The sequence below is a fragment of the Barbus barbus genome, assembly GCF_936440315.1.
Source record: "Barbus barbus genome assembly, chromosome: 15".
Lineage (NCBI taxonomy): Eukaryota > Metazoa > Chordata > Actinopteri > Cypriniformes > Cyprinidae > Barbus > Barbus barbus.
The window spans coordinates 9,096,930-9,123,232 of record NC_136743.1 but is presented as its reverse complement, the minus strand read 5'-3'; the positions used below and the strand labels follow the sequence as shown (position 1 = coordinate 9,123,232).

Here is a 26,303-nt window from a genome sequence, read left to right as displayed (position 1 = left end):
TTTACCCAACTACCTAACCATCTACCCATATTATCTTCCCATCTAACCATTTATCCACCCATCTGTCTGCCGACCCACCTACCTAATCATTTATCCACCCATATTACCATTTATCTACTCATTTATCTACCAATCAAACCATTTATCAGCCCATCTGTCTGTCTACCCACATATCTAACCATTTATCTACCCATCTGCCTGTGGGTCTACCCACCTACCTACCCAACTATATCATTTTTAGCTACCCATCTACTTACCATCCATCCATATGTCTGTCTGTATGTTTGTCTGTCTACCCATCTACCTATATAACCATTTAGCTACCCAGCTTCCCGTATAACCGTTTACCTAACCATTTATCTACCCATCTATCTACTTACCATCCAACCATCTATGTCCGTATGTTTGTCTGTCCATCATCTACCACCTAACTAACCATTTATCTACCCTACCTATATAACCATTTAGCAACCCAGTTACACATGTAGCCATTTATCTACCTACTTACCAAACATTTATCTACCATCTATCTACCAACTATCCATCCATCTATGTCTGTATGTCTACCATCTACCCACCTACCTAACAATTTATCTACCCATATAATTGTTTATCTACCATCTATCTACCTATCACCCATTCATGTCTGTATGTTTGTCTGTCTACCCATCTACCCACCTACCTAACCATTTATCTTACCATCTACCAATATAACCGTTTATCTACCCATCTAATCATTTTGCTATCCACCTACCCATCTATACATCTGTCTGTATGTTTGTCTGTCTACACATCTACCCACCCACCTAACCATCTATTTACCTATCCATCCATCCATGAAAACATCTCACTAAATAAAGAATACTAACAAAGAAAATCGCTTTGTCATGCTGTTGAGAATGCAGTTAGGAAATATATGATAAAATACAGCAAAAAAAAAAAAGCCACAGGGTTGCTTGGATATTAATCCTGGTTGCAATTTCCTGGAAATACAGTATAAATGATTTATTAGTCGACAGAAATAGAACTTGCTCACAACAGACAGCTTGTACCTTGCATGAGATGTTTTCTATATTTACACATTCCATATCTCACGATTTTATCAGATATGCCGCATTTAGATAGAAATGAACCCTGAGGCAGAATCGCTTGACCTATTTCACAATTAATAGCATGTTTCACTCAAAGACACACATACTAGCTAGATTAACTAAATATATGATCTTTGCATTTACTCTCCCCCTTGACGGCTAGATTACTGTATTGAGATGTTTTCTAGGTCACGGAAGCTGTGCATGTTAATTTGTTCTTTTGCTCAGAGGGGAAAATTGTCATTCTCACCACTAAATGGGTTATGGTAAAGAAGAGGTTTAGCTAATCCTCACGTTGCACAATAAACAACTTCCCCAGAAACATGTTTGGTAGCTTGAGACAAGGTACAAATTTGTGTCAACAATCTCTAACTGTCTAAATCACACCTGTAATCATGTAATACCATCAGATAAAGCAATTAATCTGAAATATCTGAACAAATTATTCAAAATAGATGACCAGTGATGACATGCACCAGCTTATAAAAATTTGTCACAAAAGGGACAAAAACATGAATAGCATAGCAAAGAATAGAGCTACACTTTAGAGTGTTTTTTTTCATTCTGGATGTTGATGTTGAACAACAACGCCAGTTATACTTGAGACAAAATATACACAAAAATGTATACAAATACTACCATGGGACGTGCGTAATTGCTCGAGATACTCAGAAGAAACAGTCTTAGATCAATCTGCACCACATCTGTGGTTGGGGTTTGCTATGTAAGCATTGTAATATCATCAATATTGGTTTTCCTGACCTCTTTTTCCATGGTTGCTGTCCCCATTTTAAAGCCTGCATCTGATTTGTGATTCTACAATACATTTGCAACTGATCTTATCGCTCACTAGTATATAAGGCCCTGCACTGCCATAACAAACATCTCTGACTGACTGAAAAGCGCTGCATAATGTCTCTTTTCACCATCACTCTCATCAGCAGCGTTCTTCTGAGCCTGTTTCCTCAAATACCAGCAGCATGTAAGTTTCTTGTGGAGATCTTACTGCTTTTTGCATTGTTTTGGTCATTGCTGGGAATTTAGCTGACGTTTTCGATGTTGTTTTAATGGGTTCTGTGGGTCTATGACTATGATTGTAAGAAAAATGTTATGTGTTGTCAGATGGGCCGCTGAACTATGCCTGTTGTGTGAAATACACTCTAAATCCTCTGCCCTTTGGTGTGATCAAGGGCTTCATGGAGCAGAAGTCCACTGAGGTGTGTCGCATAGAAGCCATCATGTGAGTCACTGTAACCTGACCGCAGGAATGAGTCAGGGTTCACACATTTACCCACACAATGTGGTTGCACAAAAATAGACACATTTAACCATATATTTAAATATGAGGGCGCACAGCCAATACAAAAATCCCACAGCATTAGCACAAGACATACAGTGGGGTACAAATATCTGATACCACATAGAAAAATCTGACTTCATCTAATAATAGTAACTATTATAATTTTAAAAATGAAAAAGTATACTATTAGAACTGTAATGTAAAATGAGGGGGAAATGATTATTATAGGTCACGAATTTTATACAAATTAATTTGTACATATATTCAGATGTTCTTACTGCTGTTGTAACAAACGATGCTCTTTGAATCATTTTCAAATTATGCTGGAGAACATGATCATCAAGTTTTATTCAAACATGTAAAGTTTGTGTGGTTCAGGTATAGACAGGCCATTAAAGCAAATATGGGAAAAACAATACAGAAAAAAATCTCTAAAATCCATGTTCATTTCTGAACATTTTTAAAGGCAAATTATTATGTTGAGAATATAATTTTCAATATATATATAAAAAGAAAACAAAAAAAAAATACACAAATATATAATACACTACTGCTCAAATAGTCCGGGTCGTTAGGTCTCTTGTGTTTTAAAATGCAGAAAAAACAGCAATATTGTGAAATATTATTACAATCTAAAATACATGTTTTCTATTTAAATATTAAAATATAATTTATTCTTGTCATGGCAAAGTTGAAATTTCAACAAACATTATTCTAGTTTTCAGTGTTTTTTTGTTTGTTTGTTTTTTTCAAACATTTTTTTCCAGGATTCTTTGATGAACAGAAATAAGAGCATTTATGTTTTTATTGTATTGTTTAATTTTGATCAGTTTAATGCATACTTGCTGAATAATCTCTTCTTTTTTTTTTTTTAAATCTTACTTACCCCGTACTTTTGAAAGCCAGTGTGTATTATATAATCAGTATTATTGAAATGAATTTAAAATCAGACTTTTGTTCCTGACTATATTAATACCAATGAAGAGACAACTGCCTGTGACATCCAATAATAATCACAATAAGCAGTCTTCAGAAGAAAGTTTGCCATCATTGCTTTCTAAAACGATCTTTGTCTTCAAGCTTTCTCACCAAGAACAACAAGAAGGTGTGTGCAAGCATTAAGGATCATTGGGTGAGAGCAGCGCTCGCACGTCTGAGGTAAAAAGAATAAAGAGTGTTACATTTAAAACAAGTCACCTCAAATTTTTTGGCAAACAATGATGACATTCAAGCTAACATTCGCCATCACTGACCAGTAAATAATGTGACAAACTGAAATTCTTATTGATTTCTTTTTTTTATTAATGATGGCCAAAATAAGAAATGATTTAAATTTATATTTTCTTTGTAGGTCCAAAATAGAGAAACTGACAGGACAAGAAAATCAGCGTCTCACCACTGCTGGACTGAAACTCACGACACCCACCAAAAGCCCTTGAAGCTTTTGCAAATAATGTGGCTTTTTTTTTTTTTTTTTTAATATGAAGGCAGATTCTATTAATTACTGATGGTTACATTCATACATCATGCTTTAATTTCTATTCTTACTATATATCCTTAACAATAATTTTTTAAAAGTGTTATGCATAACTTTTTCTACTTTTATGTCTCACATAAAACTATAATTCAGATTGAGATGCTGTATGATTTGCCTTAAACAGCAATAATGAAAATAAATAAAAAATTAAAAGTGAAATAAAAAAGTAATTTTCTTTGCATGCAATTTACTGTAAAAGAAAATCCCAGTTGGGAGAGAATAGTTAACAGAATTACACAGTTTAAGACATTACTTTACAAAATGATCACTTTGTACTTTAGACCAAACCATAGCATATCTGTGAAAAGGTGTAAGCTTCTGATAAATCTTAGACTAAATTCATAATCTCATCTCTGTCGTTCTCAATCCCCGGAGGCCTGGGTACATTATCCCAATGTTAATATTGTTCATCAGCTAAAAGAAAGAGACACTGAGTAAAATTTTATGATATAACATATAACATATAATAACATATAACATCTAACAACAGCTATATTCTCCTTACTTCTGATTTGCACTTAGTAAGTTATAATGAGATAAACTGACTTGAAAGTTAAAGAATTCAGCAAAAATTCATAATGAAAAAAATGTCCTCAAAGGTATTGCTTCAATTATACCTGAAGATACTCCTCAAAGTTGATGGCGTTGTGCTGACGAGTGTATACTCTATCAAACATCTCTCTGCGCTGCTCAGGAGAAGTGTCATCCTGAAAGAAGTCAAGCATCTCATTGCTGTCCCAGAGTTCATGATGGGATAGTAAATACAAAAGAAAAAGAGAGTGAAAGAGATTATTAATATGTACTGTGTTTATTTAATCTGGTCTATTAGTGATTTGTGGGGAATTACATCTTTTCTTATTAGAGAGTGCTGCCACCCAGAGCTGAAATCACTGCTGTTAGAAATTTACTTGACGGATACATGTGTAGGTTGACCTTTGAAAAATACATTGGTGGGAATCTATCACTTACAAGGTAGCGTAGTGAAGAAAATATCCTTGATCCCGGACAAAAACCTCAAACTGATATCTAAGGTTTAAGATGTCTTTAGATGTCCACTGGCGTTATTTCTCCTTCAGTTTTTCAACCACTCCACTCCAGTGACGTCTATATTCTGAAATACATGTGATTTTCTGAAAGATGTTATCACCATCACCATGTGGATCGACATTACGCAGTTCCTACGATGAACACTTACAGTAGATTAGACATAAAATGCTGCTTGGTCTGCAATTTATAACAGCTTAAAATGTGTTGGGATAACGTAAATATCTAACTTAATTTAACAAAACTAAAGTTAACTGAACTTATAATTTTAAGTCAAACACAAACACTTACTTTTTAATTGAAAACGTATTCTAAAGTTCAATTTTAAATTGTGATGACTAACTTTTTTCTTTACAATGAGGCAAGTTACTAAATGTTTCTTATGTTTCTGAAATTCTGAAACTCATACCATAACACATGGCCATTTCCTTTTTGGAGCGCATATTCTGCCGATGCATGGTTCCACAGAACTTCACATTAATTGCATGACATTCAGCATAAACATCGTCTTTATCACCTGTAATACACAGATGAATAACAAACTTATAAGTCATCAATTGTCACATCTTTGCATTTTAATTTAGGGACAAATACAGCAGAGGTGACTGTGTTGCTTATTGATGAGTTTGGCTTTGACATTTGCCTTTTGTTTTAATATTAGAGATGGCTGTTAAAAATAAAATTAAATACAATAAAAAATAAAATGCGAGATGTCTAATGCTTATTGATGAATAAAAAATGCATTTGGATTCAGTGAATTGGAAAAAATGCTTTAGGTTACTTATACTCCATAATTCCCCATTATTTCTAAATGGATTTTCTAATCATACTGTATTTCTTACACTACTTAATGTCTGTTATGTTCTCTAAGGCAACATTTATTTGCTCAAAAATACAATACTGTGAAATATTACAATTTTAAAGCACTATTTTCTATTTGAATACATTTTAAAATGCTGTTTATTCTGCAAAGCTGATTTTTAGCACCCATTCTAGTCTGCAGTGTTACATGATCCTTCAGAAATCATTTTAATATGCTCAGGTATATTTTGAATCCATTTTGAAAACGGCTTAACATTATTTTTTTGTGGAAATTGTGCTACTTTTTTTCAGAGTTATCTGATGAACAGAATTGATTTGAAATAGAAACCTTTTGTGACTAATGTTTTTACTGTCACTTTTGATCAGATGTGTTGTTGCTGAATAAAAGTATTGGTTACACTTTATTTTGATAGTCCACTATAGACACTCTACTAACTATAAGTAACTTTGCAACTACATGTCAACTAACTCAGAGTAGACTGTTAGGTTAGGTTTAGAGTTAGTGAAATAAGTTGACATATACTTGCAAAGTTTCTAATAGTCAGTATGTTGTGTACACATAAAAATAAAGTATTAGTAGATATTAAGCAGACAGTCTACTAATAATCTAATGACTGCTAGTTGACATGCAGTTGCAAAGTTACTTACTGTTAGTAGAATGTCTAAAGTGGACTATCAAAATAAAGTGTTACCAAAGTATTATATCTACTCAAAGAGTCCACATTATGACTAAACAATAATATTTATATCTACACTTTCCAGTCCTCATTTACTCCAATCAAGAGAATACTACAATGTCTCTATCACAAATCATATTAAGAACATTTATATTGCATATTTGTCTAGCATTTTACCCAGCAAGTAATGAAGTGAATGCCAATGAAAAGAGTTTAGGTCATCATCTTTATTTGAGCATAATTATCCTTTAACAGATTTGTGTCTAAAACGCTCAATTCCACGGCATAAATATAGATTGTAATGGATAGGAACTGGTTTATCAGTTCAGTATAATATATGTTTTTTCTTTTCAAATTATTTCAGCTAAACCAAATAAATACATATTTTAACACAGTTTCTATACAATGATAAAATTACATTGCAATAAATAAAACTGATATATACTTTGGAAATGAATTAAATATATTTTGCAGTCTAAGCTGATGTAGAGTTGTATGGAGAGGCTGAAGAGAGAGGTGTAGAGTCAGTGCTGTTCATCTTCATCCCCCATCTGAGCAAAAGAGAACAAATTGGCATTTCCATTATTTGTAATCAGACAGTCTTTATGTTGTCAATTTTATTTGTAATATTTCATGTCATGTCTCTTGCATCAGTGTATGTTCATCAGTGACTTACACTTGAAGTTGAATTTTTTTGAGCTCCTGGATTTTTTGCTTAACCCAGCTCTCCTTCCAATAGCTGCATCTTGGACCTTCAGTTGTGAAGAAACTGTTTGCCAAGAAAAGTAGAGAGACTTAGAAATGACATATTTTTGAAAAGGGCTATACTATAAAGACAAAACAGACATTAATTATCTAGTGGTGAATAGGCCTACTTACATGACTGCATTAACACAAGGAGGATCACTCTTCTGAAGTTTGAATCCTGTTATAGGTAACGTGATTTCTTTGGTGGAGACGGTTGTGCAGCATTCAAGAGGCTTGATTTGTCCATCTAATGAATAGAGTTTGATTAAATACCTTTTAATAAGTCAGACAGGACAGATCAATTCTGAAGTAAAATATTGAAGATGCTTACTCGTCCCTGTGATCATCACTGACATAATGACAGCAATAGCAGCAAGACTCATCATCATCTTCTGGTTGAGCTGCATGTTGTGTTCTTTGCTGAGGTCTTAGTGTCTTAAAGACTCAAGTTAAAGATGCTCACTGACATCTCACTCACACCAGCCCTGTTTATATCATCAAAAAGAGGAACTATCTGTCAGAATTGCATAGGTCTTCATGACGATTTCTGGAGAACCACACATCCTCTGTTATGCTTACTGAGTGGTTTTATTCCGGATATTTGATGGTGCAATTATTTGCTTTAGGAACCCTCAGTCAGTGTTCCAGGAATTTTACACAGAAAAGAGAGTTTGAGGATGTACTTTGGTCATGTGGAAAGCCTGACTTCATTGAAGGCAATGAATCATGGGTATTGCAAGATGATTAGTCCCTGAATGCAACAAGGAGGAAAGGGTGTGAGCAGCACACATCTCAGATGTGTCTTTATAACTTAACAAGCATCCTTGTATATTTACTGTAGTTATTTTGTTTTCATATTCCATATGTTTTCGTATTTTAAGTCCATAGGCCTACCTTAATTTTATTGTCTTTCCAAGTCTGAAAATAAATACATTTACACAGTATTACAGCACCTCAAAATGGTTGGAATGAAATGCAGCTTTTCAGATAACTGGCTTTAATAATTTATCTGTTTGCCATTAATTACTGATGAACGTTCTCTACCACTAATTTAGAACTGGTCTTTTTTTAATCATTGTGTTCGTGTACTTCACATACACTGCCCTCCAGAAGTTTGGAAACAACCTTGAAAAGTGGGGTTTTGGACAATATTGGCATGAATCCTTTTTCATTTGTGATAATTTTGCACTGATAAGGGACAACACAAACTACGAAAACATTTTATTACAGAAACAGTTTATACATAAAAAAAACTTATCCACCATTAGCAGCTATTACAGATCAATTGTTGAAGCTACAGTATTAAATTGTGCTGACCCAAAAATCTTTTAAAAACCTGGGCCAAGTTTAAACCAGTAACCAGGCATCACAGCTGGAAAAGGGGTATGTCTGAATTTGACATGTATATATTGCCAGATTATAAATTATGAAGATAATACAGATAGAAATGAATGACAAAATATTAAGGCCTTCTGTCACTTTCAGAGTGCTAACATAACTACGCAAGTCTCAAGTCTGAAGTTATCTTTACATTTAAAGGAATGTTAATAATGCTGCAGTTTAGAGCAAAACTTTAGCCCATCTGTTGGAGAGTGGTAACCACATCAAAGATTATGTCCAGCTGCTGGGCCTTTCTGATCCTCATTTTTAGGTGGTCTGGGTGCAAGTGTTCTCATTTTAATCGTTCAACAGCTATTAGTGAGAAACATCAATATATAACCTATATTTTTAACTCACTGGTTACATATATGCAGTTAATTTAGTAGGTCAGTAAGAAATAAAAAGCTTTAGATATTTCTGCATCAGTTCATTAGCGTAGAGATGACCTTCAAGGTTGTGTTATAATCTGAAGATACTCCTGAAAGTTGCTAGCGTACGAGTGAGCGTCACTGTCAATCATGCTCTGAAGAGAACCGTTATCCTGATGAGGTCAAGCGACTCATTACGGAGTTTTATAAGAGAAGAATTAAAGTGAAAGCGAGACTATAAGCTTAATGTATTAAGAGAATTCAAGGTACAAAGCATATTTTTAGTCACTAGATGAGAATAACAGCTTTTATTATTAGAGAGTGCTGCCACCTGGAGTTAACACATGAGAAAGCCTTTAACTTTACATGCACCTCTCCAGTATTGTGTATAATCTGAAGTCATCAAAATATCAACCAAAACCTCCCAACTTCATGTAATTCTGAGTCTGTAATGCGCAAATTTTCAACACCAGACTCAACATTGCAAAACTCAAGCAGGGACACATTATCATTGTATTTTTCAGGATTACCCTTGAAGTTTAGGGAGCTCCCCAATTTTTTGCTTCACCCAGCGCTGCTTCCAGTGGCTGCGTTTCGGACCCTCAGATGTGAAGAAACTGTTTGCCAAGGAAGGTAGAGAGATTTAGAAACAATTTTTGAAAAAGGGTTGAAGGCACAAGACAAAACAGATATTATTTATCTAAAAGAGAATACTTGCATGAGTGCATTGACATAGAAAGGATTACTCTTCTGAAGTTTGAATCCTGTTATAGGTAACTTGATTTCCCTATCTGTCGGTCACTACGAGTTATGTCGTGACGACATAGGGGATTTACTTGGAAGCCCCAATCATCTCTGACTTAAGAGAAAACGCCAATGAAATTGGCTAGTGGATTTTGCATACCTGAGCCACTCCCCGTGCATACGGGTATAAAAGGGCGACAGGTGCATCCACTCATCCGATTTTTGCTTCGGAGCCGAGTGGATGAACGTGTTGATCTCCACAAAGCCATTCATCATCTGTCTGGAAGCTGTTCTGGTTGGCGTTACGGTGCGAACAGCGGTGTCCTGTCTGCAGCGATTCCCCTGGGCACTTCAACTGAAAGAGCAAATTTCCTAAAAGAGCAAATCATGGTCGGTTCACGTCTTTTTAAAGACGCTGTTCCGGCCGTGTCCTCTTGGTTGCGGTCGTTTCCTGTCCTCCGTAAACAGCCACGATCGTTGTCTTCAGTGTCTGGGGCTCCAGCACGCTGAAGCTGCGTTCGTGGATGGTTTATGCGTTCATTGAGCGTGTAACCATAGCAGCGCTGCGATCGCGCCTCTCTCTCCTCACGGGGATGGGAGGGGCCCCCTCTGTCACTACCCGCGCTGGCTTCTCTGCCACGAGCAGAGAACCATCGGCTAGTGCTCTGGGCGATCTGAGGGTTACAGTGAGAGCCTTCCGCCGGGCCAGTCCCCACGGACCTTTCACTCCTCCTGCAGCAGCTGTTCTGTGCGGCTCCCCGGTGATTCTGCTGTGCCGTCTCACGGCGTGCCCAGCAGTTTCATTCGGCGCGCCGATAGAGGATTAGATGTCGATCGCGGCATCGGGGGATGGGCAATCGTCCTCTGAGGATGAAGGTTCGGCGCAGCTGCGGGGTTCGCGGCCGCCGCCGAATCGGACCCAGAGTTGACGGCCGTGCTTTCCCGGGCCGCCGCGAGATCGGGCTGGAGGCGTGCACACCTCTCAGTCCTGAGCCCTCGCGGTGAGATGATTGGCTCCTCGGCAGAGGCTGTGGCTCGCGACCACGCCCTGCCCTGGTTCCTTTCTTCCCGGAAGTGCACGAGGAGCTGATGAAGTCGTGGACGGCCCCTTTTTACGGCCAGAAGCGGCGCGTCTGCCTCCTCCATCCTCGCTACCCTCGATGGCGGGGCGGCTAAGGGTGACGCTGACATTCCCCAGGTGGAGAGAGCGGTCGCGGTGCACTTGTGCCCGCGAAACGCCGCCACTTAGGGGAGTCGTTCGCGCCTCCCGTCCAAAGCCTATAGGCTGATGGCCGTTCTCGGCCAAAGCTTATAGTGCTGCGGGCCAGGCCGCCCCTGCCCTGCATGCCACGGCTATCCTGCGAGTACACAGGCCAAGGCATTAAATGCACGAGGGTAGTACCAACCCGAGGTTGACGCAGGAGCTGCGCTCAGCGACTGGCCTTGCCCTACGGGCAACGGAAGTCACAGCGCAGTGCCTCGGGAAGGCGATGTGCACACACTTGTGGTCCAAGAGTGCCGTCTGTGGCTCAGCCTGTGGAGAGGGGCGAAGTCGACAAAGTACACTTTCTCGAACGCTCTTGGCTCCCAGGCTGGACTGTTCGGCGACACTGTCGAGGACTGTGCCCAGCAGTTCTCGGCAGTACTGCAGCAGACCGAGGCCGTCCAGCACATCTTGCCCCGGCGTGATGCACCGCTCCGCCACAGGGCAAGTCCCAGTCTGCTGGTCACCGTGGGCGCCCTCCTGTGTCCCTTTGAGCTGCTCCGCCTTGTGCTGGGGCGTCGAGCCTCTTGCAGGAGCGTGGCGCCCCCCCCCCCGTGTTCCAACTGGCCCCGATATCGTCCAAGGAGGCGATAAAACGGCCCTGACACGGGCAACCCGGAGGTGTGGGAAGCTGCTCTATCTCAGGAGATGGCGGGATCAGCGCCGCTCCTTCCCCCCGAAGGAGGGTTGGGGGGAGAATCATTCATTCTGTTCCGCCGCTGGCTCAAGAAAGCCAGCGGTACCCACTTTGTCAAAAGAAGAGCAATTTCCTTTTTCCCCGGGTTATCAGGTTCGCGGGTTGACTGCGCGACGCACTGCCTCCTCACTCTCGCCCGCGACCCATCTTGCCAGCGGCCAAGAGAGTGCGGTTCGGGGACGCGGTGCCTCCCCACGCACCTCTAGCCAGTCCCCTTTGGGACCTAGGGAGTTCGGTAAGGATGCTTCAGAACGCGCTGCCTTCTGTACTATCCAGCCCTACTCCTCTGCGCTGCACCACCGCAGGTACGTCGATTGTGCCGTTGGAGCCCCTTGCACGGCGTCTGGAAGCGTGGCTTGCGCTGCCCAGCCCGTCTCGGTGGCTCACGCGCACAATTCGACTCGGCTATGCGATTCAGTTCGCCAGGCGACCTCCCAAGTTCAGCTGCGTTCTCGAGACCTCAGTGGTAGCTCGGAACGTTCCTGTCTTGCGCGAGGAGATTGCTGTCCTCCTGGCAAAGGATGCAATCGAGCCGGTCCCTCCAGCCGAGATGAGGCAGGGGTTTTACAGCCCTTACTTCATCGTACCCAAGAAAGGCGGTGGTCTTCGACCAATCCTGGGGTGCAATCCCCAGGATTGGTTTGCAGCGATTGACCTGAAGGATGCTTACTTTCATGTTTCGATCCTTCCGCGACACAGACCGTTCCTACGGTTTGCGTCCGAAGGTCGGGCATGGCAGTACAAGGTCCTCCCCTTCGGGCTCTCCCTGTCTCCCCGTGTCTTCACGAAGGGCGTTGAAGGCGCCCTTGCCCCGCTACGGGAAGTGGGCGTCAGGGTCCTCAACTACCTCGACGACTGGCTCATTCTGGCCCAGTCCCGAGAGCAGTTGTGCGATCACAGGGAGCTGGTGTTACGGCACCTCAGCCAGTTGGGGCTTCGGGTCAACTGGGAAAGGAGCAAGCTCTCCCCTGGGCAGAGAATCTCTTTTCTCGGTGTGGAGTTAGACTCGGTGAGTAGGACGGCGCGCCTCATGGACGAGCGCGCCCAATCAGTGCTGAACTGCCTGAGTTCCTTCAGAGGCAGGACTGTGGTGCCACTGAAACAGTTTCAGAGGCTCCTGGGGCATATGGCATCCGCAGCTGCGGTCACGCCGCTCGGATTGCTTCATATGAGACCACTTCAGCACTGGTTGCACTCCCGAGTCCTGAGGTGGGCATGGCGCCGCGGTTCACTTCGGGTGAGTATCACGCGCGAGTGTTGCCGCTCCTTCAGCCCCTGGACGGACCGTGCTTTTCTACGGGCCGGGGTGCCCTTAGAACAAGTGTCCTGGCATGTTGTTGTCACAACAGATGCCTCCAGTACGGGCTAGGGCGCTACATGCAACGGGCAGGCAGCCTCGGGGCTCTGGACAGGGCCTCGACTGCTTTGGCATATCAACTGCCTGGAGCTGTTGGCAGTGCATCTGGCCTTGCGGCAGTTTCGGCCACTGCTGCTGGGCAAGCATGTGTTGGTCCGCATGGACAACACTGCGGCTGTGTCGTACATCAACCGGCCGGGAGGTGTACGATCACGCCGCATGTCACAGCTCGCCCGCCATCTCCTCCTCTGGAGTCACACGCAGCTCAGGTCGCTGCGCGCTGTCCACATTCCGGGGGAGCTCAATCGTGCGGCCGATGCGCTCTCACGACAGCTCACTTTCTCGGAGAGTGGCGACTCCATCCCGAGACGATCCGGCTGATCTGGAGTCGATTCGGGGAAGCTCAGGTAGACCTGTTTGCTTCCCGCGAGTCCTCCCACTGCCAGCTATATTCTCCCTGACCGAGGGGCCCCGCGGCACGGACGCACTGGCACACAGCTGGCCTCGGGCTTTACGCAAGTATGCATTTCCCCCAGTGAGCCTACTCGCACAGACACTGTGCAAGGTCAGGGAGGACGAGGAGCAGGTCCTGCTGGTCGCGCCGTATTGGCCCACCCGGACCTGGTTTCCGGAACTCATTCTCCTCGCGACAGCCCCTCCCTGGCGTATCCCTCTGAGGAAGGAACTCCTTTCTCAGGGGCTCGGCACCATATGGCACCCGCGTCCAGATCTGTGGAACCTCCAGGTGTGGCTCCTGGACGGGACGCGGCAGACTTAAGTGGTCTACCACAGGCCGTGGTAGACACCATCACTCAGGCTAGAGCTCCTTCAACAAGGCAAGCCTATGCTCTGAAGTGGAGTCTGTTCGCGAACTGGTGTTCTTCTCGCCGGGAAGACCCCCGAAGATGCACGATTGGAGTAGTGCTTTCTTTCCTGCAAGAAAGGTTGGAGCGTAGGCTGTCACCCTCCACCTTGAAGGTGTATGTGGCTGCTATCGCGGCCCATCACGATGCAGTGGACGGCCGGTCCGTGGGAAAGCATGATCTCATCGTGAGGTTCCTGAGGGGTGCCAGGAGGTTGAATCCGCCTAGGCCACCCCTGATGCCCTCCTGGGACCTCTCTATCGTCCTGGCGGGACTTCAGAGGGGTCCCTTTGAGCCGCTGGACTCAGTCGAGCTGAAATTCCTGTCGGCTAAGACAGCGCTCCTGACCGCGCTCACTTCCATCAAGAGGGTCGGGGACCTCCAAGCATTTTCGGTGAGCGAAGAGTGCCTTGTGTTCGGGCCGGACTACTCTCACGTTGTCCTGAGACCCCGGCCGGGATACGTGCCCAAGGTTCCCACCACGCCCTTCCGTGATCAGGTGGTGAACCTGCAAGCACTGCCTTCGGAGGAGGCAGATCCAGTCTTGGCGTTGCTGTGTCCCGTAAGAGCATTGCGCATATACGTGGACCGCACCCGGAGCTTCAGAAGCTCTGAGCAGCTTTTTGTCTGCCACGGAGGTCAGCAGAAAGGGAAGGCTGTCTCCAAGCAGAGGTTGGCCCACTGGATAGTGGAGGCCATCGCCTTGGCGTACCAATCCCAAGGCGAGCCGTGCCCCCTTGGGGTGAGGGCTCACTCCACACGGAGTGTTGCCTCCTCCTATGCGTGGTCGCACGGCGCCTCTTTGGCAGACAGCTGTAGAGCTGCGGGCTGGGCGACACCGAACACCTTCGCGAGATTTTACAGTCTCCGCGTGGAGCCAGTCTCTTCCCGTGTGTTGGGTAACAGGTAAGTGGCGGGAAGAGTTGGCCGGTGTCACGCTTGCTGCGCCATTCCCCCTCACCCGGGGATACGAGCGCCTGTTTTCCTCCTCCAGTTCAGTTCCCCGGACGGCGAACCCTGGTGGAGACCTCCAGCACCCCCGGCAGTCAGACTGGGCGGAGCAGTCTGACGCCAGGCCCAGTACTGGTGCTAGCTCGCCCGGGTCTCCGGTCAGCCCCTGTACTCGGCTAGGTGTCCGTATGGCCTGATTCCCTTCGGGTAATCCCACACGTGTATTCATCCACGGTACGGTTTCCCTCACGGTAAACCCGTGTCTTCCCTTTGGCAGAGCTCTGTCAGGCCCTGCTGGCAGCCCTCCTCCCTACTCCTAGGTAGGATCTGCCCCAGGGTCCAGTCGTATGTAGTACTGCCCCAGGCCTGGGTCAGTCCATATCAGTGTCTCCACATGTTACCTCCCTTCGGGCAGGATGTGGCCTCCGTAGCGCCCTTCTCCGGAAGGCTCGCTTCCCCGTCGTTACCGCCAAGCTGTAACAACAAATAGGAAAGACTTGAAGCAGTCTTTCATAGAAGGTCGAAATCCCTTCCGATTTCTTGGGGAAAGGAACAGCGGCTTGGCTATCTCCAGCAGCAATGTACTCAGTGGTCCCTGCGGGCACCAAGGTTAGCGAATTTGCGCTGGGGCGATGGGAAGGTTGCGACCTTCGCATGGCATTTGTCTGTCACGCACTAGCTTGTCAACATTTGCATGCACAAGGTCGTGACGGGGTTCAGGTTGTGGCGCTTTCCATATGACCCCTATGTCGTCACGACATAACTCGTAGTGACCGACAGATAGGGAACGTCTCGGTTACGTACGTAACCCTCGTTCCCTGATGGAGGGAACGGAGACGTTATGTCCCCATGCCACAATCTTGAACCATCGCTGGTTGCCAGGGACACGTTCTCGGCTCCTCAGCGGGTAAAACCGGATGAGTGGATGCACCTGTCGCCCTTTTATACCCGTATGCACGGGGAGTGGCTCAGGTATGCAAAATCCACTAGCCAATTTCATTGGCGTTTTCTCTTAAGTCAGAGATGATTGGGGCTTCCAAGTAAATCCCCTATGTCGTCACGACATAACGTCTCCGTTCCCTCCATCAGGGAACGAGGGTTACGTACGTAACCGAGACGTTCCTTGGAGACATATGCAGCATTCAGTATGCTTGATTTGTCCATCTAATGAACAGAAGTTTGATTAACTGCTTTTCAGCAAGTCAGACAGCACGCAGTAAACTATCGTAGATACTTACTCGTCCCCATAATCATGACATAACAGCAATAGCAGCAAGACCCATCTTCAGGTTGAGCTGCATGTTGTGTTCTTTGAGGTCAGAATCTTCTGGCAATGCAAAGTGGCCCAAAGTATGCCAATAAAATATCCCCCACACCATTACACCACCACCACCAGCCTGAACCATTGAGACAAGGCAAGATGGATCCATGTTTCCATGTTCTTTACGCCAAATTCTGACCCTACGATCTGAATGTCGCAGCAGAAATCGAGACTCAGACCAGGCAACGCTTTTTCCAATCTTCTATGGTCCAATTTTTGTAAACCTGTGCGAATTGCAGCCTCCGTTTCCTGTTCTTAGCTGACAGGAGCGGCAACCAGTGCAGTCTTCTGCTGCTGTAGCCCATCTGCTTCAGGGTTCGATGTGTTGTGCGTTCAGAGATGGTATTCTGCATACCTTGGTTGTAACGAGTGGTTATTTGAGTTACTGTTGCCTTTCTATCCTGTTTATTGTACATTGGCTTCTCTTATCATATTACCATTGCCAGCATTTTATAACAGCAATAAGCTACTGTGTGTTACAGTATATTGATTTTAGAAGGCAGTAAAATATGCCATACCACAGTAAAATTGTTAAGAATGGCTTCTTGTGGCTTATTGCTTTAATATACTGTAGCTAAATCCTGTCTTTATCTGTATATAAGAGGTTGACACATCTGCATATATTAATTTATGCATAAGCTTAATCATTGATCATATAAATATTTGAATTGTATTTTCTACACTTTTTCCACTCACTGTTTTCATTATCTATGTCATCAGTGTGATCGTCTGGTCCCTTTGAAATAAGGAAACCATAAGACACCACTTCCACATGTTGGGTACAAGCCATAGATTCATTCATTAAATAAGAGGATGTGATACTTTATCTGTTTGCCTTTTAGACTTCATTGGGAAAATGGTAGACCGCTGTCGGAAAATACAGGATTTTTTAAATAGATTTCCGTGTTACCCACAAATACTATGAGATCATGGCTTTTTGGTTCACAATGCATATGTGCCTCTTATCTGCAGAATATATAGCCTATATATAATAATAAAAAAATATATATTGTATTGTATGCATATCTTTTCTTATTTATTACATATATGTGTGTGTGTATATATGTACAGTTATGGCCAAAAATATCAGCACCCTTGGTAAATATGATCAAAGTGGTTATTTGAGTTACTGTTGCCTTTCTATCATTTCTAACTAGTCTGCCCATTCTCCTTTGACCTCTGACATCAAGGCATTTTCGTCCACACAACTGCCGCTCACTAGATATTTTCTCTTTTTCAGACCATTCTCTGTAAATCCTAGAGATGGTTGTGCATGAAAATCCCAGTAGATCAGCAGTTTTTGAAATATTCAGACCAGCCCGTCTGGCACCAACAACCATTCCACGTTCAAAGTCCCTTAAATCCCCTTTCTTCCCCATTCTGATGCTCGGTTTGAACTTCAGCGAGTCGTCTCCACCACTTCTAGATGCCTAAATGCATTGAGTTGCTGCCATGTGATTGGCTGATTAGCAATTTGTGTTATCAAGCAATTGAACAGGTGTACCTAATAAAGTGGCCGGTGAGTGTATATATATATATATATCAGACAGCTGTCATCCAATGTACTGTGCATAACTTTATTAAATGATCACAGAATTAAGTCTGAGATAAAATAGTGGCCCCAAAATTCTATTTGTCTTACATTTTAAACAGTATATTCATTGTTGTTTTTCTTTTTGTTTTTTTTAACTAGTAGAAAAAAAAATATTTTTAAAAAACAATCAGACTTTAAAATAATTGCATTTGGTATTTTGCTACCAAATGCAATAAGACTCACATATTTTTTCCTCACTCTAACTTTAGTTCTAATATGTTTACTATGTAGCATTTCTAGAAATATTATGTTTTACATGAGAGTTTGAATGGGAAGTATTTATTTATTTATTTATTTATTCTTAAAGAGTGCTTTACATTACATTTCAAACTTATCTGTCCTCTGCACTTGCTGGTTGCATCATTTATCTGAAGACAAAAAGCCACATAAGAGTTGCACAAGATTTCCAGTCACTCACATTACACTAATACTAGTCCTCACATGACCCAAAATCTGAGCCAATTTCTTGAGATTTAGAATTATCTCCATGGCAATATTTCTTATTTGTTAACTTTAAGCAAATATTTTTTAGCTGTTTCTTACTCATGGAGTTTTTTTAATACTTATGAAATTAGTTATACAGTTTATAATTATATATATGACCCTGAATTCTGACCTGTTTATTGTACATTGGCTTCTCTTATCATATTACCATTGCCAGCATTTTATAACAGCAATAAGCTACTGTGTGTTACAGTATATTGATTTTAGAAGGCAGTAAAATATGCCATACCACAGTAAAATTGTTAAGAATGGCTTCTTGTGGCTTATTGCTTTAATAAACTGTAGCTAAATCCTGTCTTTATCTGTATATAAGAGGTTGACACATCTGCATATATTAATTTATGCATAAGCTTAATCATTGATCATATAAATATTTGAATTGTATTTTCTACACTTTTTCCACTCACTGTTTTCATTATCTATGTCATCAGTGTGATCGTCTGGTCCCTTTGAAATAAGGAAACCTTAAGACACCACTTCCACTTGTTGGGTACAAGCCATAGATTCATTCACTAAATAAGAGGATGTGATACTTTATCTGTTTGCCTTTTTAGACTTCATTGGGTAAATGGTAGACCGCTGTCGGAAAATACAGGATTTTTAAAATAGATTTCCGTGTTACCCACAAATACTATGAGATCATGGTTTTTTGGTTCACAATGCATATATGGCTCTTATCTGCAGAATATATAGCCTATATATAATAATAATAATAAAAATATATATATTGTATTGTATGCATATCTTTTCTTATTTATTACATATATGTGTGTGTGTATATATGTACAGTTATGGCCAAAAATATCAGCACCCTTGGTAAATATGATCGAAGAAGGCTGTGAAAATTAATCAGCATTGTTAATCCTTTTGATCTTTTATTAAAATAAATTCACAAAAATCTAACCTTTCATTGGATTCTAAGAATTTAAAATGGGGGGAAATATCATTATGAAATAAATGTTTTTCTCTATTACACATTGGCCACAATTAACGGCACCCTTTTATTCAATACTTTTTGAAACCTCCATTTGCCAGTTTAACAGCTCTAAATTGTCTCCTATAATGCCTGATGAGGTTAGAGAACATCTGACGAGATCAGAGACCATTCCTTCATCCAGAATAACTCCAGACCCTTTAGATTTCCAGCTCCATGTTGGTGCTTCTTCTCTTCAGTTCACCTCACTCATTTTCTACAGGGTTCAGTTCAGAGGACTGGAATGGCCATAGCAGAAGCTTGGTTTTGTGCTCAGTGACCCATTTTTGTGTTGTTTTTGAGGTTTATGTTTGGATTATTATACGGTTGGAAGATCCAAACATGGCCCATTATTAGATTTCTAACAGAGTCAATCAATTATTGATTTTTTATCTGTTGGTATTTGATGGGAAGTCGTGGCCTAATGGTTAGAGAGTCGGACTCGTAATCCAAAGGTTGCGGGTTCGAGTCTCGGGCCGGCAGGGATTGTAGGTGGGGGGAGTGAATGTCCAGCGCTCTCTCCACCACGACTGAGGGGCCCTTGAGCAAGTCACCGAACCCCTAACTGCTCTCCGGGTGCCGCAGCATAAATGGTTGCCCACTGCTCCAGGTGTGTGTTCACGGTGTGTGTGTGTTCACTGCTGTGTGTGTGCACGTTGGATGGGTTAATCCCCAGTAAGGATCCCGCCACTTAGACAGCCATCAGGAAAGACCACTGGAACCAGTTGAGCCCATACAATCTGACTTTGCTGCAGTTGGAATTGAACTGCTGGTTCGTTTGGCCAGAGGAGAACTGTCCCCCCGACTGAGCCTGGTTTTTCCCAAGGTTTTTTTCTCCATTCTGTCACCAATGGAGTTTTGGTTCCTTGCCGCTGTCGCCTCTGGCTTGCTTAGTTGAGGACACTTCATTTCCAGCGATATCCGTCGACCCGATTGCAAAGTCACTATTTAAACTGAACTGAGCTGGATTATGACATCACTGAATTCAATAATGAAATGCCTTTAACTGAAAATCTTTTTTTTTTTATCTTTTCATTTTACATTATTGACACACTATTTTCCTTTTTTGATATTGTGCAGTTGCTTTGAGACAATTTACATTGTTAAGAGCGCTATATAACTAAAGGTGACTTGACTTGACTATTTATATTTCTGTGAAACAGGAAGCCATGGCTGGATAATTTCACGTTCATTATAACCCTGGACTGCTCGAAATTGTTAATATGAATGGGAATATACTTCAGAGATATTTTACTCAGAAGAATTTCTAGGGGTGCCAATAATTGTGTCCAATGTGTATTTGAGAAAAATATTTATTTCATAATGATATCCCCCCCCCCCATTTTTTTTTATTAAAAGATCTAAAGGATTAACAATATGAAGGTGGTTTATGAGGACACTGCCTATGTCCCCGTAATTCAAAAGGCTTTAAAAACATACTAAATGGTGTTTTTTTGATAATCTAAAAATGCACAAAGTCTCCTGTGAGGGCTAAGTTTAGGTGTAGGGTTGGTGTAGGGCAATAGCACACACAGTTTGTTCAGTATAAAAACCATTACGCCTATGGAGAGTCCCCATAAACCCCAAAAACCAACATGTGTGTGTGTGTGTGTGTGTGTGTGTGTGTGTGTTATTTTTATATATATATAAAAAAAAAAAATGATATAGGTTCATTTTTTTCCCTAAATTTATGTTATGATTCTGAGAAGTCTCATCTATATATAACTAATAATTAGACTTGACTTGACTAATAGCTCTTAAATATTATTTAGCATATGACGGAAGTCTGTTGCGTTATTGTTCTCTGGTTTTTGGTCTTTTTGGAGACCATGTGCCTCACATACCATCACATGAATTCATGCAACAGTTTTGTTCAGCAGCACACGATGTTTCCGGCACACCAAATCAGGCCACTAGGCTCTTCCGACCTAGAAAAGTTTATAGTTTCACTACCTAGGGGTCGCCATTGTGTTTCTACTTACAAAACCTAAGTATCTAGTGGATTTGCATGCTTCTTGTCACAGTAAAAACATCTTTCTTCTGTGGTGGCTTATAAAGTCTTACCAAGATTAATGTTTGAAATGTGCTTTAAATTGTTGGTTCACAAGTTTGACCTCAAAAGAAGTGTTAAACGATGGGAAATGTGGTTTAAACAAAAACTCCCACTTTCACCCCCACATCAACCCACATTTCTCGTGTCTTTTATATGCACAGTCATGATATGAGAGTTGGTGAATAACTATAATAATCCAAAAGGATGCTGCATTCTGTTATTTTACTGTTATTATTAAAATATTTAACTGACCTGCTTTTATGTATATCTTCTTTTTTTTTTTTGGCTTCCCCTTTTCGCTTAGATTCTTCTGTTTGGAAACCCTATTAACTCCAAATCGTTATAGAATATTCTCTAAAATTATTATTAGATTGGGTGTTTTTTGTGTGAGGCTGCTCTTCCTAACTGCTCCTTGCACAGGTAACATTTCTTGGTTTGCATTACATCAAACATTCTAATAATAAATTAAAAGCCGATTAACAGTTGAAATGTTCAAATAAAATAACATTTCAAATAATCAGATTTACTACATTCAAAGGCGAAACAAAAAAGACTACACCTTTTCATTAACCTTTACATCCAGCCACTAAGATCTGATATGTTGCCTACAATGACAACGGCAACACGGTACAGACCCCTAGTTTGTGGTTGGAGAAAAAGAGCAAGCTGCCATGACCTAGAAAATCAGGAAATGCATAAACCAGACTCAATAGTAAAGGTGCTATTAACATATTTGAAATACTGATTGTGTTTGTTCTCCTTTCAAACTCAAAATTAAAAACCAAAATATTTGTCTCACATCTGGGTCACTCACATATACATTACCAGTATGTTTGACTTTTTGTTTCACATCCACTAAATAACTATCTTGGCTTGTCATTGTCTCATTTCATCCTCTGTGATATTTGAACTCTGTAATTATGAGTCTTTACCCTTATTAGCTTTATGGTTAGCTTGGTTTGATATTAATCTAGTATTAAAGAGAAGTAAACATTAGAGGGCAGCCGTGTCAGTGTGCGGAAACACCTTTTGGTTCCTTAATGGGTCCTGGTTGAAGACGAGCTTGAATAGGCAGCATCTTTTTTTTGATCTGACAACTGAGGGGGAAATGTTGCGTTTCTTAGCTGTTCTGCTGCTGTGGTCTCAGATCTTCTCAATCACATTGCAAGGTGTGTTTTACACATTCTTACCAGGGGTTTTTCAGAAATACGGATTTATTGATGGTGATGGTGATAATGATACTATAATTTTTTTTATAAATAATTATTTATTTCCATATACTTTAAAATGAATGTCCTGCTTTTATCTCTGGTAGAGGGCGTTGCATTGAGATCAGGTTGTCTAACTATCACAGATATTAAAGTTCCTCAGAGGTATCTGCACAGCTAAAAAAAAAAAAAAAAGACATCCCAAGAACCAAACCACTGGAGCAGGATTGGAATGGATCTTCTGAAACAACAGAGACATTTCAGCTGGATGGGCCGACATGGAACAAATAGAAAGAGACAGAGCCTTTATTAACAAAAACTATTTTATATACCATTATGAAATTCGACATAAGGGAAATGGAAGTGGTGTGTGGCCAAGTATGGTGATCCATACTCAGAATTTGTGCTCTGCATTTAACCCATCCAAGTGTACACACAGTAGTGAACATACACCCAGAGCAGTTGTGGGTTTGGTGCCTTGCTCAAGGGTCTCACCTCAGTCGTGGTATTGAGGGTGGAGAGAGTGTTGGTTATTCACTCCCCCACCTTCAATCCCTGCCGGACCTGAGGCTCGAACCCATGACCTTTGGGTTGCAAGTCCAACTCTCAATCCATTAGGCCATGACTGCCCCTAAGAGGACACACAACACAAAAAATTAAATAAAATAATAAAGTCCCAAATCCCCAGAGCAGGATTGGAGAGGATCTTCTGAATCCACAGAGACATTTCAGCTGGATGGGCTGACAGGGGAGAAAGGGGTAGAGACAGAATCTCATGAATGAGCCATTTATTAAAAATGGTTACTTTTGCTTAAAAGGGGAGAAGTTTAAATACTTGGGGTCTTAATTTTATATGCCGCAGCCCTAACTATGAGTGAACTTTTCTGCATGAGCAGTGCCAATAATAGACAGCAATTCAAATTTTATCTGTATATATTTGTATGGAATCATTTTTGTATGCAGTGCTTTTTTTAGCCACATGATTTGTTATAAAAAGCTGTGTGGAGAAGATATTTTTAGCATTGCATTAAGAAAAATATGTAGATTTTGTCATCAGCAAGGGTTTGCAGTGATTTATGGTGCATTCCAGACAACTTTTGTGCTGTGCACATAGTCTGGCTTGTGAGGATCGAGCCCAGCCTCATCATTTGACGTACTTTCTAAGATGGCAGCAACAATTGAGAATATTGAATCACAATTGCTTTTAAAATAGTCACCTGGTAATCAGAAATTACTGAGAAGGTCACTGAAAAAGAGTGGAAACCTAGTTATAGAAATAGAAGCTATCCTTAAAAAAACTACATGTTTATAATGCAATAATGTAATAAAGATGCCTCGATTTTTAAAAGTGAATCAGTGAATACATTTTGTATTCATGACTTTTATGTGTTTGTTTGCTATATTTGGAATACAAAGGCGAAATTTTCTCTATGGCTATACTACTGAACCATATTTATATGATGGCCATATCTGAATGTAGCCATGGTGCCATCTTGTGGTGTGTCATATGGGCTTTAGTAATGCACATATAAACACTTACATTAACTTTGGTGTAGTGTCGTGATGCACTTGTGTTGTGATCTCAACTATAGTTTGTAGTTTTGCTTTGGTCCTGTATCCCTCTTGATTGTTTTAAGGTGTATCTTGTTAGTCCCATTACCCCATTGTATATAATGATAATGAAAAATCATATTTATGAGTTGAATGCACATAAATGGCACCACAAAGTCAAAATTATGAGTGGGATTCTGATTCTGATTCTGAAACTCGAAGACCTGAGTTTACAAGTTCAGGGGTTTTCAGTGAGAAAACATATCAGATACAATGGATGCAGTGTCTGTACTGATGGTAAATTTGTAGAAATGAATAAAATGATCAGTATTTAATTCCAAATAAATCAATTTATGTTGCATGTATGAAATATGATGGTATCGTACAGTTACAATATAATATGCAATGCTTCAGTTTACAGATTTGAAAATCGTTAACCATTTGTTACACTGATTACTTTCTCATGGCTGGGGAAAAAAAACAACTTTCAACCGCAAGGATCTGATATGCACTCTGATACTGCTAGCATGATAAAAGCCCCTAAATGTGGTTGGGGGAAAGAAGCAGACCACCATGACCTAAAACAATCAGGAAATACATCAACCAGAGTTTAAAGTACAGCAAACTTCAATTTGTTAAAGATAAATGATACTATTAATTATATTAAACATTATATTAAAATCACCTGTTTCACACACAGGTTGTGTTAAATTTTCTCCTTTTCAACTCTAATTTATAAATATGTAAATACTGATTTAATGTTGTGTCTGGATCGCACACAGGATCGCAACATTTCATTGGAGATTTTTGTTATACCTTAAAGCAATTAAACGTAATGTGACCATATGTCATTATTAATAAAAACCTTGACCAGTATTCTGGGTAGTGGTTTGTTAAGTATTACCCAAGTTTTCTGCCTGTGGTGGCGTGAGAGTGGAGCCCTGTCAGTGGGCGGTTGTTCCATGTGTCCCAGTTCAGGGCTGAGCTTAAATAGACGCTGTCTCTCGTGAGGGTCACATCATAGGTGGCAACCAAGCTAGAAAATGAAGTTGTATATGTTGGATTTCTATGCAGTTCTGCTGCTGTGGCATCTGGTCTCGTCCTCAATGCAAGGTGGGTTTCACACATTCTTACCAGTATTTAGAAAGTCTTGTATATATTGCCACTGGATTCATTACTGTTAATGAATATGCTGATGACTGTATTTGTATTTTGTGTGTGTGTATGTGTGTGTTTAGTGATAGTTTACATTTAAAAATAATTAATTTGTATCTCCAGTAGAAGATGCTGTTATGAGAAGAAGCTGTCTAAGTACTTCAGATACTAAAGTTCATCAGAAGAATCTGCTTAGCTACACCATCCAGCACAAAACCCTGTTCCCTGTGTATGCTGTGAGGTGAGAATCCATTCTGATTTTTGCAGATTTATCCTGTATTATTAAGACAAACTAAAGGTAGAATGAAAACTTTCTTTTACTTGATATTGTGCATAATGTGACTGGGAAATTTGTCCTAATAGCTTGCTCTGCTTCATTCTGTAGATTTCTTACAATCAGAGGGAAAGTAATCTGTTCAAATCCGTCCTCACCATGGGCCATAAAATCAATGAAGTACCTGGATTCAAAGAAAAAACCTCACTTGGTATCAATCAAAACAGCTCGTCATTCTGTGACAGCGGCTCCTGTGAATACATCCACCACAAATAAGACTCTGTTATCAGCACAGATTTAAATACAGACCCCTTTCGATAAAAAATTATTGACTGAACCATATGATTTTTGCATTTTTAAATGTTTTCTCTTTATTGCACTTTATTGTACATCACACACTTTATAAGTTGTGATTTTTTACATCAATATAATGGATTACTTTTTAAAAAGACTGTATTTTCATAATTTTATATCTGTTTTATATGTATATCTATAAAATGATTATTTTATTAAAATTATTAAAAGATGCAATTATGTATTTTTGTTCTACTGTATGTGTAGAGACAATGTTGCGAAATAAAGAAAAATCTTCTATGTCAGACTTCTTTTAAGTGATTGTTTAATCAATATAGCTTTAAATATGAATATTTTAAGTCAAATGAAATTATTGAAGGTATTTTTCAGGTAATAGAAGGACCACTGTCTGTGAAGTAAACTTAAATGTTATTTTCTTCACAGCATTCTACAAAAATTTAAGAATCGATATACAGTAGTTTAACCACTTGTGAGCAATGAAACATCTCAAGCGACGATAAACCAAATGTAGAT

General features: G+C 40.9%; 3 protein-coding genes across 3 annotated transcripts; 2 read left to right on the top strand and 1 right to left on the bottom strand.

Annotated features, from left to right (window-relative positions):
• Positions 1–1,909: 1,909 nt before the first annotated feature.
• On the top strand, positions 1,910–4,060 carry LOC306881090 (C-C motif chemokine 20-like). Its single transcript, XM_079434995.1, has 4 exons — positions 1,910–2,073; positions 2,214–2,331; positions 3,472–3,549; positions 3,743–4,060. Exons 1-4 carry the CDS (start codon positions 2,004–2,006, stop codon positions 3,828–3,830), a joined length of 354 nt encoding a protein of 117 aa, XP_079291121.1. The 5' UTR covers positions 1,910–2,003; the 3' UTR covers positions 3,831–4,060.
• A 2,626-nt stretch (positions 4,061–6,686) lies between these two features.
• On the bottom strand, positions 6,687–7,682 carry ccl34a.3 (chemokine (C-C motif) ligand 34a, duplicate 3). Its single transcript, XM_079435287.1, has 4 exons — positions 7,550–7,682; positions 7,351–7,465; positions 7,148–7,240; positions 6,687–7,022 (listed from the first exon to the last, which is right to left on the bottom strand). Exons 1-4 carry the CDS (start codon positions 7,623–7,625, stop codon positions 6,947–6,949), a joined length of 360 nt encoding a protein of 119 aa, XP_079291413.1. The 5' UTR covers positions 7,626–7,682; the 3' UTR covers positions 6,687–6,946.
• Positions 7,683–25,077: 17,395 nt separating this feature from the next.
• LOC306881296 (uncharacterized protein) lies at positions 25,078–26,073 on the top strand. Its single transcript, XM_079435310.1, has 3 exons — positions 25,078–25,159; positions 25,328–25,442; positions 25,587–26,073. Exons 1-3 carry the CDS (start codon positions 25,090–25,092, stop codon positions 25,774–25,776), a joined length of 375 nt encoding a protein of 124 aa, XP_079291436.1. The 5' UTR covers positions 25,078–25,089; the 3' UTR covers positions 25,777–26,073.
• Positions 26,074–26,303: the final 230 nt, after the last annotated feature.